Source organism: Ambystoma mexicanum, chromosome 11 (assembly GCF_040938575.1).
Source record: "Ambystoma mexicanum isolate Mex_15411 chromosome 11, UKY_AmexF1_1, whole genome shotgun sequence".
Classification (NCBI taxonomy): Eukaryota; Metazoa; Chordata; class Amphibia; order Caudata; family Ambystomatidae; genus Ambystoma; species Ambystoma mexicanum.
Window position 1 is genome coordinate 799161842 of NC_090934.1, and position 18064 is coordinate 799179905.

At 49.7% G+C, this 18064-nt stretch overlaps 1 protein-coding gene across 1 annotated transcript in view; it reads right to left on the reverse strand.

Moving 5' to 3' along the window:
• The window catches only part of PSMA1 (proteasome 20S subunit alpha 1), a 356676-nt gene that overhangs the window by 124864 nt on the left and 213748 nt on the right, over positions 1 to 18064 (reverse strand). Inside the window, exon 5 of the mRNA XM_069623735.1 lies at positions 16624 to 16712. Within this exon, the coding sequence (XP_069479836.1) occupies positions 16624 to 16712 (89 nt within the window). The remainder of the gene's footprint in view (positions 1 to 16623; positions 16713 to 18064) is intronic.

Consider the following 18064-nt stretch of genomic DNA (forward strand, 5'->3'; position numbering starts at 1 on the left):
CTCTTGGCCAACTTAAAAGCAACGCACACAATCTGGTGTTCCTTTCGCTGGCTCTTCGGTTCCAGCAGCAACTGCAGTGGAATTTCAAACAGCTTTGAGAGGATGTCCAGATGGGCTTACTTTGGAGTCGATTGGTCCCACCAACTCAAGGAGTGAAGTCGTCCTTGCAGGGCTTCTCTTTTCTCTTGTTGAATTTGGAGCTTCAGCACAGCAGACCGGGCAAAGCCATGGTCCAGGCGTTGCAGCAGACTTCTCTTCCAAGCTCTTCTTCGGATTCCTTCGTCCAGTGTTCTGCCTTCCCAGCCAAAAAGCCTTGCCTTTTATGCAGGTTTCTCCCATTCATCCCAGCCCAGCTGTCCGTCACCCAGCAGGGAGGCTGTCCTTGCCGGATAGCCAGCCTCCCATTTACCTTTCGGTGCATTCCTGTAACCAAGGTGATTAAGCACAGGAGGTTTTGGGCACCTCCCTCACTTCCTGCCCCCACCAGACATCCTGGAGGCAGAGGCAGGCTTCACTTGTGAATCCCGCCAAAGACAGAATGAACAAAGGGGCCAAACCTGGTTTGGCGCGCAGAGTAAATCTCAAGAAGGACCTTTCCATGAAGAAATGGTGAAAAAAGAAGAACGGGCCATTTTGACAAAAATGGCACCCTTGGGTGCTTTACTACAGCTGCGAATGCAGCCCGAAAGTAAAGATACACCACAGTAGTTAAAAGTAAACCACTGCCACCAACCATTCATCGAGGAAAGGGTAACAAAAAAAGTTACATGAGAAACTAGACAAAGCAGATACTAAGAAACCCCTCCAGCACCCTATTGTAAGATAGTGTGTGCTGGGTCTGAAAAGATTACAATGGAAGTAAAGTCAATTTCCCTTCACTGTGCTTGGAAACAGTAGTTATCCAAGAGAAAGGTTAAACCTTAGGGAAATCTGAAAGACTTCCCTGTGTCACTGCACTGAAGGTGCTTTGTGACACAATGTAAAAGATTATGCCTATGCGTTTGTCAGACTCCACAACCAAAAGAAACAGTTCAAAATCACAGAAAAATACATGAGAGTGGGAAGAACAAGTTACTTTCTTACCTGGTAACGTTCTTTCGATGGGATGTTCCGACGACTTATTCCACATCTATGACAGGTAATCACCACAGCTGTGCTGCTTGGGAAAATGTTCGGCTCCTGCGTCGATTACGTCGATACGCTATCCTCAAGGGACCGTCGAGCCGACGTCACCAGAAGTTATAAAGTAGGACGCACGACGCCCGTAGCCTCAGTTGTAGTTTTTTCCCAGAACGTGTGGCACCAATCTTCTGCCAGTATGACTACAGAAAGCCTTCCGGAAACGTAAGCTGCAATCGCATAAGAAATTCTGTAGAGGGGCAGGCTGTGAGGGTTCGATGTCGAATACGTCGTTGGAACATCCCATCGAAAGTACGTTACCAGGTAAGAAAGTAACTTGTTCTTCGAAGTGATTGGTTCCTCCGACGTATTCCACATCTATGAAAGACTCCCAAAGCGGTACCAACGTATGGAGGTGGGAAAAGAATTTAGAATTTTAGAATGCCCAATTAAATTGCAGAATAGAGGACCGCCTTTCCAAAGGCCAAATCTTGCCCATCGATAGAATCCAGGGAGTAGTGCCTTACAAAAGTATGGACAGAGGCCCATGTAGCTGCTTCACAAATGTTACGAATGGGAACACCCCTCTGGAGAGCAGTAGAGGCAGCCCCACCCCTGGTAGAATGGGCCCTTAAGCCTACCGGAGGGTCCTTACCCGCCAGGCGGTAACATTCAGAAATTGTCAATATAATCCATCTAGACAAAGTCTGCTTAGTAACAGCTTGTCCCAAACGCCTTCCAGCATATCTTACAAAGAGCTGATCGTCCACCCTGACCCGGGACACGCGCGAGATGTAGAAACTTAAAGCTATCCTAGGATCCAACCTATGGAGCCTCTCCTCTTCCTTACCAGGATACGGAGGAGGATAGAACACCGGAAGAATGACCTTCTGGCTTAAATGAAATTCTGACACCACTTTCGGAAGAAGAGTGACTGACCCCCAAGGACAACCCTGTCCTTATGGAACACTGTGAAAGGTGGCTTAGCGGAGAGTGCCTGCAACTCACTCACTCTGCGGGCAGAAGTAACCGCAACTAAAAATACAGTTTTAAAGGGCAACAGTCGTAAAGGCTCAAACAGAGCTGCCATTAGGAATTTTAGAACCAGGTTCAAATCCCAACCAGGCACCTGGAAAGGTCACGGTGGGAACACATTAGTGAGCCCTTTCAGAAACTGAGAAATTAAAGGAATCTTAAAATAAGAACACTCCTCAGAAGAGCGCTTAAATATTGACAGGGCCGCCAGGTAACCTTTAATGGTACCCACTTGCAGGCCCTTGTGGGCTAACGAAAGCAAAAAAGACAGAACCACAGGAATGGCACATGAAAAAGGAGCCACATTCTTAACCCTGCACCAGTCGCAGAACTTTCTCCAACGGCAACGGTACAGGGACTTTGTTGCAGGCCTTCTGGCCGAAAGCAACACCTCCACCACGTCTTCAGGGAGGTCCCAATCCTTATACCTCAACCTTTCAGAAGCCAAGCATGAAGGTTGAGGGACTTGACTTCTGGATGGAGAACCTGACCCTGCCCCTCCCGTGAGAGCCAATCGTCTCGGTAGGGAAGACGGCGTGGAGGGCAGATGGACATGTTGAGAAGGTCTGGGTAGCACGCTCTCCTGGCCCATGCCGGTGCAATGAGGATCATTCGGGCACCGAACCTCCGTAACCTCTGCAGCACTTGCAGAATGACGGGGACTGGAGGAAACGCGTACAGCAGTGGGAAGGACCAATCCACTACGAACGCGTCCCCTAAGGCTCCTCTTGGAGGAAATTCATGCAAGCAGAATCTTTTGCACTTCCGGTTGACACTGGTGGCAAAGAGATCCACTTGTGGGGTCCCCAAAAGGTCGAAGATCTCCAGGGGAATCTCCTGAGCCAGCTCCCACTCGTGAGAGACTGCTCTGCCTGCTCAGAGCGTCTGCCGCCTCATTTTCGTCTCCGGCCAGATGAACTGCCGAGATCGAAATTTCCTGCTGGATAGCCCAGAACCAGGGCTGCATCGCCTCTCTGCACAGAGGGAGAGACCGTGCCCTCCCCTCTTTTTGTTGAGGTAGTGCATGGCCACTGTATTGTCCGTCAGAATCAGGACATTCTTCCCCCGCACAGACGGCAGAAAAGCCTTCAGGGCTAGCCTGACGGCCCTCAGCTCCAACAGATTGATATGAAGTCTGGACTCCGACGGAGACCAACAACCGTTGACTGTCAACTCGTTGGCATGAGCTCCCCATCCCGTGAGGGATGCGTCCGTCACAATCGTCACTTCCGGCCAGGGTAGCCAAAATGGAGCCCCCCTCATCAGATTGCCTTCTATGGCCCACCACAGAAGATCCTGGGCGACCGAGGGCGGCACCTGAACGGGATCAGACATCCTGCCGGAGGACTGTGACCACTGCATCTTGAGAGCCCATTGCAGAGATCTCATCCGCAGCCTGGCCACTGGCACCAGGAGAATGCAGGATGCCATGAGGCCGAGCAACCTCAAGAACTCAAACGCCGGGAGACTCTGGGCATGTTGAAACCTGTGCACCATCTGCAGAATGTGAAAAGCCCTCACCTGAGGAGGGAAACACAGCCCGAGGGATGTGTCGAGCACTGCTCTGATGTACTGGAGCCGCTGGGTAGGTGTCAAGTGGGACTTCTCCCTCAACTTAAAGAAGCCCAGCCTGTGAAGGGAGTGGCAGGTGACAGACATGTGATCCAGGACTTGCTCGAGAGAGCGCGCCCTGATCAACCAATCATCCAGGAAGGGGTAGACTTTAATCGCCCCTTTCCTGAGATATGCTGCCACCACCACCATGAGCTTGGTGAAGACCCTCGGGCGGAGGTCAATCCGAACGGCAGGACCCGAAACTGAAAGTGCGAGTCGCCAACCGCGAACCTCACGTATTGCTTATTCTTGGGATGAAGCGGCACATGAAAGTAAGCGTCCTTGAGGTCTAGAGACACCAACTAGTCCTGAAGTTGAAGGGCCTGGAGAACTTGAGAGAGTAACCATCTTGAACTTGTCCTTCCTGAGGAGCTTGTTTAAACCACGCAAGTCCATGATGGGTCTCGATTCCCCAGTCTTTTTTCAGGATATAAAATATGGGGAATACCATCCCTTGTTCCTCTCCGCTACAGGCACCAGTTCTATGGCGCCTTTCTCCAGCAGGGACTGAATTTCCTGCGCAAGGAGCGGATCCAAACTCTTCAAAGAGAGATTCCCCAGTGGATTGTCGTGTGGCCTCTGCCGGAAAGGAAGACAGTAGCCGTAAACTATGATCTCCAGAACCCACACATCTGAAGTAATGGCACGCCATTCTACAAGATGCTGTGCCAGCCTTGCCCCCCCCAACCGCCGAACCATTGGACATGGCCTCATGACTGAGCTGAAGCGGCTGCGGCAGTGCCTGAGGGCAAAGAGGCAACTGCCCGAGCGGCTTTGGTACCTAGAGTACCTTGCTTTCCACCTCTGGTGCTCCTATGTTGGCCCCTTTGACTTGCAGCTCCCCTCGATCTACCAAAGGTAGAGTAGTATCAAAAGGAACCTCCCCTCCATTGCTGTCCCCTAGGACAAAAAGGCAGAGGTTGGCGAACTGCAGCGCTCAACGACTTTGTTGCAGCTTTGGAGGTCTGCAACCTCTCAAGGCTCTTGTCGGCCTTGCTGCCAAAAAGATGTTCACCATCAAAAGGGCATGTTGACCCCGACTTCCGCAACCACGCAAATCTGCGCATCACGGTGCTCGCCGCCATGGACCGGCTGACACAGTCTGCCACATCCAGACCCGACTGAACGGATTCACACATGTACAGGATGACAAGGAGGCCAAGAGCAAGAAAGCCACCCCATTCCTCCCCTTCGGGAATATGTTCAGCCGCTAAGGAAACAATTCCACAGAGTATGAGTGAAACGTGCTAAGGCACACACGGAGTTGAGTGCTTTCAAAGCCATACCCCTTGAAAACACTTCACCCAACCGCCAAAACGCTTGCCGTCCCCATCAGGAGTGATGGTAGGGTACGACGCCTGTTTAGCCGGGTCCGCCTGCACCACCAAACTCTCCGGAGTAGGGTGCACGGTCAAGTAGCCGGGGTCGGCACTGGCTGCGCAGTATTTCCTCGGCAACGACTTCCCTACTGCCGGGAGACACTCCGGAGCAGTCCAAGCGGCCGCCCTTCTTTGCAAGGCCATATGGAATGGCAGAACCGGGTCAATCGGTGGACCTAGGTCCAGGATATCTGTTAGGTCATCCTGCAGAAAATCTACTGGGGGCGCAGACCACCCCAAGTATTCTGACACCCTTGACATAAGCCGCCGGTACGAAGACTCGGCGTGCGTACCAGGCTCAGGCCCACCAAACTCACCACTGGGGAGGTGTCCAGACTACTGGCGTCGTGCAACGACTGACGCAGGTCTTCAATCTGGCAATGACCAGACAATATTCTGTCAGGGACCTCATCAGGAACCAAACCTTCCTCAGACCCTTCTTCCACCTCAGAAATAGAATCCAGAGGCTGGAATGGGGCACAGAAAAAGGGACAAAAACATTTTTGGACTTCAACAGAGCCTTTTCCGGGGGTTCTACCGGGCCACGGGGTTCCTCTGACAAAACATCCTCGAAAGGCGTCGAGCGTGGCACCGACGGCCTCGACAGTCCTCAAGGGCGATGTCCCGAGCGTGTCCTTCGGCGGCCTCTTCGCCGATGGTTTCCTCGGAGCCTCGAGTGAACCTCTCAACGGACATGGCGCCGATGGTGTCAACGTCTTCGAAGAAGACCTCACAGGCCCCGACGGTCTTGAGGGCGTTGAGGTCCGGGACCTGGAGCGGGCATGACTAGCGATCCACCTTGTCCGATCGAGACCTCGAAAGGTTCTCGATCGCGCCGACCACCCGAGCCCGAAGGCGTGCGAGTGGTGGCTCTAGCACGGTCACATATGTATACAAATGGGGGTGTCCTGGCTGTGAGTCTCAGAGCTAATTGCAATTTATTCAATGCAAATCAAATCTGTAGTGTATCGACTACCCTTTAGTGGTATTATTTATGCATATCCTAGGGTAGGTGTACATAAAAAGGGAAGAATAATAATACACATGCGCTAGCTTATTTGTAGTGGTGGATACAGCTTCATTCTGAGTTCCACAGTACCCCCGAAAGCATGCATCCATAGCGGCTCGTGAAACAGCAGACTTGTGCAGCTCCGTTCCACCGCCGTTCGCTAGGCCGTTCCAGCACATTTTTCCAGTGCGCTTACCTCAAGGAACATACAGATGTCCATTGGAGATTTTCTCATCACAAGTTTAAGCCCTTGGCTGAGAGGTGGACATACCACATCCCAGATGAGGGATTTACCCGATTCCAAACATCCTTAGCTTCCTGGCAACAACCCAGGACCCAGTCCGGTGCAAGGGGACACCTTACCTTGGCTCCATGAAGAAGGCTGTGACCCACTGAAAGCCAAAATGTCCTGGGACCCTGTCACCCTGCTGTGCTGTTAGGTCCCCTAAAAATCTTTGTTTGGATTTATTTCAGTGACGTCGATCCATTATTTAAGGTCACCCTTTAGCCTGGCTATGTTAGACCCATCCAAGGTCTCCAACTTAGAGGAACAATAGGTTCTGTTAGTTCTATGTTGGTTAGGATAACATGTCTAAAACCTGATGTAACAACATGGTAAATAATGAGGAGAACAGAATGTATTAGAATTGTATATATGTCTTTCTCCATTACTGTTACCATGCATACTCATGTATCAATTTGTTTTGGTTTATGCTCACAGCACAATTTGTATGTTGGAGTGTTATTTGTGCGGGTTGACTGCACCTTTGCACATTGAACTCATTATCTCTTTACAAAATGATTAAATGGATGAGGACAGTAACTTAAATTAAAGCTGTACCTCTTCTTACAAATAAGCTAGCGCATGTGTATTATTCTTCCCTTTTTATGTACACCTACCCTAGAATATGCATAAATAATACCACTAAAGGGTAATCAATACACTACAGATTTGATTTGCATTGAATGAATTGCAATTAGCTCTGACTCTCACAGCCAGGACACCCCCATTTGTATACATATATTCTTAACGCTTAGTCGTGGGTCTGTTTAGGGCTCTCCCTCCTCTAGCACGTTCACGGCCGGCTTCTCTCGAAGGAGCGGACGGAACGGAGCCCTGTGATTCAAAAATCACCAACATTTTCTTGCGAAATGCCTCCCATTCCGCAGGAGTAGAGGGCTTGTTGGGACAAGCAACCCGCCGACGGGCGGAGTCCTCGGACGAGGAAGGCAAACAGTGACAGCGCTTCCGCTAGTGCCTCGAAGAGGCAGAGGAATGGCAGGACCCACTCCGGGACCAAGACCCCGACCCCCTGGACTTACGCCGACGATGCGGAGAGTCGCCCCTCGAATCGTCGGTGGAAAGTCCAGTGGATCTCGGCTTACAGTGTTTGGAAACCCTACCTACCGAAACCAGCTTCTTCTGCTCCCGCAAGGCCTTCGACGTGACCGACTGGCATTCGTCACAATCGTCCGTAGCGTGGTCCTCCCCGAGGCACCAGGCGGCGTGCGGGTCCGTCAGCGACATCTTGGAACCGCAGTCCCGACACTTCTTGAAACCCGGCCGCGCGACGGAAAAAGAGGAAGACATGATACAATCTTCACAAACCAAGTTCGAAGAACCGATAGAGAAATAACTCAGAAGAACCGAGGCGCGCCGAGATCTCCGAAGCGAACACGTTCGCGGAAAAAACGGAACTGAGGCTACGGAGGCTCTCGAGGACAGCGTATCGACACAGAACATTTTCCAAAGCAGCACAGCTGTGGTGATTACCTGTCATAGATGTGGAATACGTCGGAGGAACCAATCCCTTCGAAGGTATATTACTCTCCTGTGATTAGGTTGTGCCTCTTCCCAAAAGTAATTTGTTGGTTTCACCAGATTATGCCCGTTAGGATAATTGAATGAGTGTCCCTCAAATGGGTCTTGCTTCCTCTGACTTGCTACTAGCCTTTCCCGAATAAGCCTTAATTAGGTTGTTGCCTACCTAGAATAACTGAGTCATTCAATAAAGTGTAACATTACGCTTTGCTTTCCCAGTGCTGTTGTAGACAGACTTTCAGACAGTCTTTGGTTCTAACTGTCCCTCATAAGTCATACATAAGGAAAGATCTAACCTGGAGGTCATTGTGAGGTTAAAAAAGTACTTGCCTTGAGTTAGCTGTGTGCCATCCAAAAATAAGTTACAAGAGTTACTGCTCATCACAATCTGTGTTTCACCCATCTCAAAACCTGTAATTGAATATTACACCTTTAAGTTTTACTCCTCTAGTAAAACTGTTATCACAGAAGTAGTTATAGGTTTTTACTGTACCTGGAATAAGTGTTCCACTATTCACAAAAAGTATATTGTCCAGTTGACTGATCATGTGATTTGTACAGAGAGTCATTGTACAACTGGTCTACTGCCCTTGCATTACTGAATGTAATGGTGAAAGTAACCATTGGGTCTTACTCCCCCAAGAATAGGTGTGACCTATACCGAATGTGTATGAAAAGGTTTGGACTTCCCTAGAATTACTATTAGGTGTTCCAAATAAGGTTTATACTTTGGTCTGGTCGGTGCATCTTCAAGTATAGTGTTGTGTTTTATAAGTGTGATTACATATAATGTGTGATAGTACTCAATTACTCCTAGATTTATATGGGCATACTTGTTTTTAAATACATCATTTATTGTTATGCATAGTGTTTGTTTCTCTTTGGACCATTTACATTACAATGTAATTTGTACTGATTCTACAGCCCTCTCTCCCTCCTAAGATAAGCCTAGCTGCTCTGTCTACGATACCTTGAACTCTGGTGGTACAGCCTTATACGAAGAGTGGAGTCTTGTACTGCCTCAGTTGAATGGTTTTACTAAGCCCTTAGGACATTTTTTCTGAAGTCCAACTAACACCCAGGGTCTGCACCGCTGCAACAGGACAGTATCCAGCTGGACCACTCTTCTTCAAACCAGAGGTACTGTTGAGGCTTGGGGTACTTACCTTATTGTCTCTTTAGCTGTGCTCTACTCAGTTGAGACTTTCATTGGCTTACTTTGTAGAGTTGATTCCAACTCTGCTTTTTACAAGTTGAACAGCCTGTGATACTACAAGCGATTTCTACAGAACTCTAACTTTGTGCAAGACTTATTATCTAAAAAGTGCCTCAAATCCATAGACTGTGCTCCAATTGACTTTGGCTGTCCTGGCTCCCTGCAGACTCTTCTAGTCCATTGACTTTGATATTTCTGTCCTTCATAGGTGGTAACTTGTTTTAGACTTATTGCTGGGAAAGCTTGTCTCAACTTCATTGGAAGATTTAAGTATACTCGCATACCCTGAGAACCTCTTTAACCTTTGTTTCCTTCCGTTAACCTTTTCTTTCTGCAACCTCAGAATCTGCAAAGTACAACTAGTGATATATAAATGCCATTACTGTACTTGTGAATTAAGTCACCTCCAGATGTAGGAAGTGTGTAATAAGCATATCCAAAGAGTATCCACTAACTTGTGCTGATTCTGAAACGTATTTTTAAAGTGTATTTGATTGTTACATATCTGGCCCTTTTTAAAAGAACGCTCATTTAAAAATGGATGTTAAACACATTTTAATAACTGAAACCTTGAGCATAAGTGCATTTCATTACTACAGCTCTAATTTACCCCTCTTGAGATAGGCCTGGCTGCTCAGTCACACTACCAACTTGTGTAGTACAGACCTATACCAAAAGATGGGTTACCTAATATCAAGCAGATAAGTGTTGTGTAGTATCACACAGTGTGACAGCATCAATTCTTACCCAAAACTGGACAGGCTCAGATTTGCATTTAAAAAAATAAAAAATAAAAACAAAAAAACAAAAAAAATAAAAATCACACAAAAGTAGGGTATGTCCACTGCCACCAGCCATAATAGTAAGCTTGTCACCGTAACAGAACTGTTACAGGAACAGTGAGAAAAGGGATACCATGCATCTCCCCAGTACTCCACATAAGGTGGGATTTGTTGGTCTCACTATATGAAACGTAAAGGGGATGCAAATCCATCTTGAACCATGAGAACATTAGTTCTGCAAGTCAAGAGAAAATGAAAAAGGGAACCCCAAAGGGCAACCCAGCAACAATGCACAGAAAGTGCCGTTTTCTGTAAAAATTAAAATGTAGTTGCCCAAAAAGGTACAGGAAGGGACAGATTCAAAAATAAACGATGGAGTCAAAAATCATTTTGCCCATAAAAAGATTAAAAGAATGGGCGAGTGGGGAAAAAGGTACCCACTCACGAATATGGAAAAAGAATCCACAAGTCCAGCAAAAAGTGCTGGTGGATTCACAGTGGAGGGAGATTCAGCATAGAAATCAAAATCTAACCTAGTAGCTACCTCTACCTTGAGTAGTACAGCCTTATATTAAGAGTTGAGTTTCTGTATTGCCCAAGGACAATCTTATAAAGTCTTACTTAAGTGGATTAAAACTGTCCTAAGGAACAAGTTACTTAACTGTAACTATTATTCTCCAGCATAGGTCTGGCATGGATTCACATGCTCATGAACATTCCCAGTCGTCCTCGGTAAAGGAAAAGTTCACTAACAAACTGTATTTCTCCTCTAAACCAATCGCTGAACTTTGGGTCATAATGCCCCCAGCCAATGACTGTCCTCTCCCTAAGCCCCTCCCTCTGGCAGCCATCTTCAGATTTGGTAAGCATGTAAAGTGGCAGTATGACCAAGAGCCGCAGAGGGGTAGGAGGGAGGGTTCACATGTGAACCCATGCCAGACCCATGGTGGAGCACAATAGTTACATGTAAGTAACTTGTTCCTTCTCCAGCATGGGGTCTGGCATGGATACACCTGAATAAAGTATACTTAGCAGTACAACATTACACAACCACGGAAGGTGGCAAGACTCAACAGAAGCAAATACTTTCACCTCCGGAACAGGCTGACCTTCAAGAGAACAGGTTGCGTAGCACTGATTGGCCAACCCTGGACTCCTCTCTAGAATCCCTGTCGACACAGTAGAATCTTGTGAAGGTGTGAATGGACCTCCAAGTAGCAGCCCTGCAGATGTCCAGCAGGGGCACACTAGACAAGAACGCCGCCGTGCAGTGATCGCTCTGGTGGAATGGGCTCTCGGACAGACGGGCAGCGGTTGGTTCACCAACCGATGGCAATGTGTGATGCAGCCAGCCAGAGAGCAACCTGGAGATGGAAGCCTTGGACAAGGACTTCCCATGGTTCACAGGACCAAAGTTCACAAATAGTTGAGATGTCTTCCGAAAACGCATGCCATGTAGAAATTCAGAGCACGAGCAACGTCCAGCGAGTGCAAAGTCCTCTCAGCCGGTGACAAAGGTTTCGGAAAGAACACGGGCAACACCAAAAGGCCTTGTTGAGGTGGAATTCCGACTGAACTTTTGGCATGAAGGAGGGGTGCGTCCGCAGCACCACCCAGGACTTGTGAAAAGTCAAATGGCTGTTTGCAGGATAGGGCCTGGATCTCAGCCACCCTCCTGGCAGAGGTGATGGCCACGAGGAAAGCCATTTTCCATGAGAGGAACTTGAAAGGGGCTTGATGCATAGGTTTGAAGGTCCCTCCACCCCCAATGAGCCTCGTCAGCACCGCACTGAGTTCCCACGCCGGGGCAGGAGCCTTCACCGGCGGGAAGGATCGAAACAGCCCTTTGAGGAACTCCTTGACAAGACGATGGGACCAAAGAGAAGATCGTCCTGGAGACCTGGTGTAGCGGGAGATAGCCGCCAGATGCACCTTTATAGAGGGGTGCACCAGCCCCACCTTGGCCAAGGACAACCAGTATGGAAGAAACCGTGGGGCCGCAAACCTCAGAGGGTTGATCTTCTGCAACCAGCACCACGCAGCGAAATCCTTCCACTTGTGCCCGTAGGACAGAGTCAATGACGCTCTGCCCTTGGAAAGGTCCTCCCTGCAGTCCACCGGCAACTTGCATCTTTCGAATTTTAGGACTGCAGGAGCCAAGCCCTCAGGTTCAGCGATCCTGGGTCGTGGTGCAGGACTGCGTCTCCTCTGGTGAGCAGATGGGCAACCACCGGCAGCTTGGCCGGAGGCGCCACTGACAGGCTGAGAAGGTCTGGGTACCAAATTGGCCTCTGCCACACCAGGGCGACGAGCATCGTCCTGCATCGGCACAGTTTGAGTTGATTGATGACCCAGCAGGAGAGGTAACAGGGAAGGGTAGAGGAACATGCCTTCCCACAGAAAAGAGAACACGTCCCCCATGCTCTCGGGCGGTGGAACCTGCTGGCGATTTTCTGGCGTTTGGAGTTCGCTGCCGTCGCATACAGATCGATCTGAGGCCTGCCCCACTTGAGGAAGATTGTGTTCTTGACTCCCGCTAGGTGAAAAGGGATGAGGAACATCTAGTCGACAGCCCAGTGCTACAAATCCTGCGCCTCTGGAGAGCGCTAGGGGATCGGGTACCCCCCTGCTTCCTGATGTAGCACATCATGGTGGTGGTGGTGGGGTCCGTGAAGAGCCTCACCACCTTGCCCTTCAGGGACGTAAGGAATGACTTTAGGCCCCATAACATTGCTCGCAGCTCCAGTACATTGATGTGGAGGTCCTTCTCCTCTGGTAGCCACAGGCCTCTGGCGTGCCGACATACGGTGTGGGCTACCCAGCCCTCCAGGGAAGCGGATGTGGCGACAGTCTCCTGGTATGGGGGCTTTGCAACCCTGTGCCCTGGGCGATATTGGAGTGGACGCCCCGCGACCTTAGCGCCGAACAGAACTCCTTGTCGAGAGGGATCTTGTCAGTGAAGCTTCCGGACACTTGTACCCAGCAAGCATCCAGGAACTACTGAAGATGTGGCATCCGTAGCCTGCAGAGTCGGATAAAGTAGACGCACAATGACATGCCGAGCACCGACTTGATGGTCCTCACCGTGGCTGTCTTCTGTGACAACAGCCGTTGAGCCTTCCCCAGTATGGCCGCTACCCACCCTCTCTCTTTCTCGAGGGCGATGCCAGGCAGGAGACCGGGTTGAGCCTGGCTCCCAGGAACAGCGCATTATGCGATGGTATCAAGCAGGACTTTGGATAGTTGATGGAGAACCCCAGATACGTCAGCAGTTGGTTGGTCCCGTCTGTTCAACGGCTACTTCCCGTGACTTGGCCCAGATGAGCCAGTCGTCGAGGTATGGGTACACATGTATCCCAATAGATGTAGATGGGCCAGGCACTTCGTAAACACCCTGGGCCCTGATTTCAGGCCAAAAGGGAGGGCCTCGAATTGGCAGGGTCTTCCCTGCACTACGAAGCGCAGGAACTTCAATTGCTTCCTGTGAATGGAGACGTGGATGTACGCGTCGTCCAGATCCAGCAACGTCAAGAAGTCTCCTTCCTCCAGTTGGCCGAGTAACTCCTGCAGGTGCCGAGGGATGTGCTGCTCCTGCCTGGCCACAGGAGGGATTCGTGGACACCTTTGCTGAAACTCCGGGATATGTCTGGGGGCGAGAGCGTCCAGCACACATCTGTCGGTGGAGATCTTTCACTCGCTGACTTATCCCGCCAGCCGGCCTACCACGGGGGCGCATGGGTGGGGGCCGAACGTCCTGGCTGGTTCAGTCCTGCCAGCGCCTGCGTTCCACCTTGGGGGCATCGACAGCGCTGACCACTCCCACCAAAAGCCTTGGAACGGCCTCTGTACTCCTACAGAGTCCTGGATCGGGAGGGTTGATGGTACAACCAGGAACCTCCACCAAACCCTTTAGTCGATCTGCCGGACTTTCCGCCGGAGGCTCGAACGGAAGAGCAGTGCTGTATTCATCTTGATGGCCTGTAACGACTCGTCGACTGTCTTCCCTAAGGGCATGTCCAGGACTCTCGTTTGGACCTTCTGGAGTTTAGTCGGTGGCCCTCAGTCAGCCTTGACGACAGAGGCAGACACCATTCCCCATCTGCCAGAAACCGGTGTCGGCAATGTCCAGGGCCACTGTGATGGCATGATCCAACCCCACTTCCGCTTCCTGGAAGAGGTAGATCACCTCTGCTAGCTTGTCAACGGGTCGGAACTCCAGAATCAGAGCCAGCTTATACCACAGTTCCCAGTCGTACCTAGCCAGGATTGCCAGCGCGTTGGCCGCCATGACGGCCGAAGCCGCAGAGTAGATGACCTTTCTCCCCATGGCATCCTTCTCCCCCTTGTTGTCCCGGGAAGGGCAACGGAGGATGACAAGGGGATAGAGGAGCTCTTCCTCGCAGTCGCCGATACCACAGAGTCCGGCAATGGCTGCGATCGTAGGCACTTGGATGCGGACTCCGGCACCCGGTACTTTTTCTCCAGTCTGTCCTGCTTGGCTGGGGCAGGGTTCTTAATCAGTGCCAGGTCCTCCTCTCAAAAGTCGTCTAGGAGAGGCACCACCATGATGGTCTTCCGTTTGGACTTGCGCGCCTCTGGTAGAGGAAACGTTCCTTCCTGGTCTCCTCGGCCTTCAGCTGGAAGAGCTCTGAAGCTCTGGTGACCATGGCATGAAAAGACCCCATTTCATCTGGCAGAGACGCCATCGGCTGCGGCGAACCACCCGCCATGGCGACGTCATTGTCGTCCGTCGTCATGGCTGTGTCCTGGACCCTCAGGGCGGTGATGAGGTGGGGGGGGGTTGAAGGAGCAGGTAGGTGTGGCGGTTGATGAGGCGGTGCTGGGTGATGCTTCCTCTTTTTCGCCAGTTTTATCCGGGACCACTGGAGTTGCTGGGGCCACCAGGCAAAGGGGCAAACTCTTCTGTATTTCCGACACCAATGTGTGTAGGGTGAGAGGATGTCCAGGAATACATCTCCTGGTAGGGTTTGAGTGGTCGGCCTACTAAGCCCAGTGCCGTCGTCCGGGTTTCCGTCATCCCCGTTGGGATTACCGCCGCAGTAGTCGCCCCAGTGGATTGTGTGAATGGACTCTTCATCCTCCTCATCCGAGGAAGAAACATCCGTTCCCTGGAGTACGGCCCGGCCTGACCTGAGGGCTCCTCACAGCCTCCACCCCTTTTTGTGTCCTGAGGGGTCAGATTTGGGCTTAGGGACGGCATCCTCTTTTCCGGTGTGTCCTCCCCACGGCCCTGGCCAAGGCTTCCTTCCTCGGGGGTAGGGACACCCTGGGCACATTCGGGGCTACCTTGACCGGGTCAGCCCCTTTAGCCTTCAATAGAGCGGCCGCTACAAGCTCGATCTGCGACTTTTTCCTGCACCACCTGGGCCTTCTTTGGCAGGTCGGCCGCCTTTTCTTGCACCCCAGTCTTCTCTGGCTTCTCCCGCAACTTAGCCGGGTTGGCCAATTTCCTCTTAGAGGAGGATCTGGATTGATGGCTTGAGATGGAGGCAGATGGTAAGGATGATCGCGCCCAGCCCATCGCGGGACCCGCTTGCGCGACGACCCAGACGGAAACGGAATAGCAGTGCTTGGCCTTGTTTTGGGCCCCCACGGATGGAGCGCCCTCAAAGAACTTACAAGCCTGCTCCTCGGACCGGCCCGTCCCGTCCTGGGTGAGGCATGGCCCTGCTTGGGGCACAGGGCAGAGGCATTGGCGCTGAGCCACGCAACCAGTCTACTGTGACGATCTTTCATGGTTTTCTTGCTGAACCCGAGGCAGATCTCGCAATCTCCTTTTCGGTGTTCTGGGTGAAGACAGTAGAGGCATTGAAGGTGTTTGTCCTCAATAAACACGTTCCGCAGTCTGCAGCAGGAAAAGAGCTTGAAAAGGGAGCTTCCCTCTTTTTTCTCTTCTAACATGGTCCGGAGAGCAGAGTAGTCCCAATGGCCTTCTGGAACTTGATGAAACCTCGACGAGCCTTGCCTTTGAGGGCCGTGAAATGCATGGACGAACGGATCCCCGCTTGTCGGCCAATGGAAAGAAAGAGCACACAGGCTCAGCTTGACAAAAATAGGATTTTCTCAAAAAAGCACGAAAACCTTAGCCCAACACGTGCAGTACAAATCTGAAGATGGCTGCCAGAGGCGGGGTTTATGGAGAGGGCAGTCATTGGCTGGGGCAGTATGACCCAGAGTTCAGTGATTGGTTTAGAGGAGAAATACAGTTTGTAAGTGAAACTGTTTTTCTTTTACCAAGGATTCCCAGCCTGACGACAGGGAATATTCACGAGCATGTGAATTCATGCCAGACCCCATGCTGGAGAACAATGTTTTACCTTTAAATGTGCACCCAAATAGAGTATTTTACTAGGTAGAAAAAGTACATCAGTGACCCAAGATTAAACCAATAATTGGCATTTAATGCTTAACACCTCCAAAGTACCCATGCAGACAAGGATGGAAACTTCTAAGACTGATGGGGAGGAATCAGCCAGAATAATATTAATTTTAAAAAGTGGGAGGGAACCATGGTCAAGCTAAACTAAATAGTTTCAATCAGTCTTTATAATCCTAAAGCCAGTGAACTCAATTTTATGTACAGATTAGTATTAAACATTACATTTACATTTCTTAGAAAAGGATACTGCTTCCAATAAGTGAGACTAAGCGAGACACTGGAAGAGGCCTATCGAAGATGAAGCGTGAATCCAGACATTCCTGGCGCATGAAGTTACTGTAAAAACAAAACGAATATCAAGTATTACAGATGAACACTCAGTTTGAAATCTGTACCCCTCATTCTGTTCCAATCGAAAAAGTAAGACTTCTTTGAAGGACGCAGGAAAAGAATGGGAGAGGAGTTCTGTTGAACAGGAAATAATTGTATTAAGGCATATTTCACCAGCACGTTTAACATCAGCACATTCGGATTTGCAGCACACTTATTTATTGTGCATTTGATTAAATAAAACATTAAGAACATTACATAAAAAATATTTTTACAAGTGAGACAACAATAGAATTAATAACAAATAACTTCATCCATGAAACGGTGCCAAATAATGTAAAATACAAATAGTAATCTGTTAAAAGGCATACAAACATTCAAAAAGCCTAACAGCAGAATACATACCAATTTATTCAGGAGATCATGTAGAAATACTAATGTCACGACACTCTGTATATTAAAAAAATAATTCGATTGCTGCAAAACCTCCTTCCATATATAAAATACATCAGCCATAAATACAGTGGAATGGGCACTATATATGGCGTTCCAAAACTGGCCAGTTTCTATAAACTACAGGTGAGTAGTCAAAGGGGTGAAACCTTTAAAATAAGGAACACAATTGGGGCAACCAGTGAGAAGAACAAGTTACTTACACCTGGTAACCTTCTTTTGATTGGATGTTCCTCCCACGTATTCCTCATCTTTGACATGTAATGTCCAGTCGGCAGAGGGTGCTGTGTGTCAAGCTGATGTCCCTCGAAGACCTCCATAGAGGGTGATGCCATCGAAGGGTATATAGAGTCCGTGCAGTGCCCGTTGGCCTCCGTTCTCTTTCCCACCTCCTCTTGCAGCAGAGATGCCCATAAATACGGGCATGACAGTACTCCGCATTGGCGGAATGGAAGCTGTAATAGCATGGGAAATTCTACAAAGGGGTAGGTTGGGAGGACGATGAGGAATACATGGTAGGAGCATCCAGTCGAAAGGGGCTAAATAACTTGTTCTTCGAATTAATTGGGTCCTCCCATGTAGTCCTCATCTTTGACGGACTCCAAAAGCAGTATTAAGATTGGAGGAGGGTGTTGAATTTCAATTTAAGCATTTTCAAGTGCATAGCAAAGAACTGCTTTGCCAAATGTAACATCCTGAGAATGAAAAGCATCCAGACAGTGTTTTGTAAATGAGTGGAAGGAAGACCACATTGCAGCCTCACAGATGTTTCCAATTGAAACACCCCTTTGAAGGTCTGTAGATGTCGCCATCCCCTGGTGGAATGGGCTTTCAACCCTTCAGGTGGGGGTCTTCACCTGCTAGCCTGTAGCATTCTGCTATCATGAGGGTTATCCACCCAGACA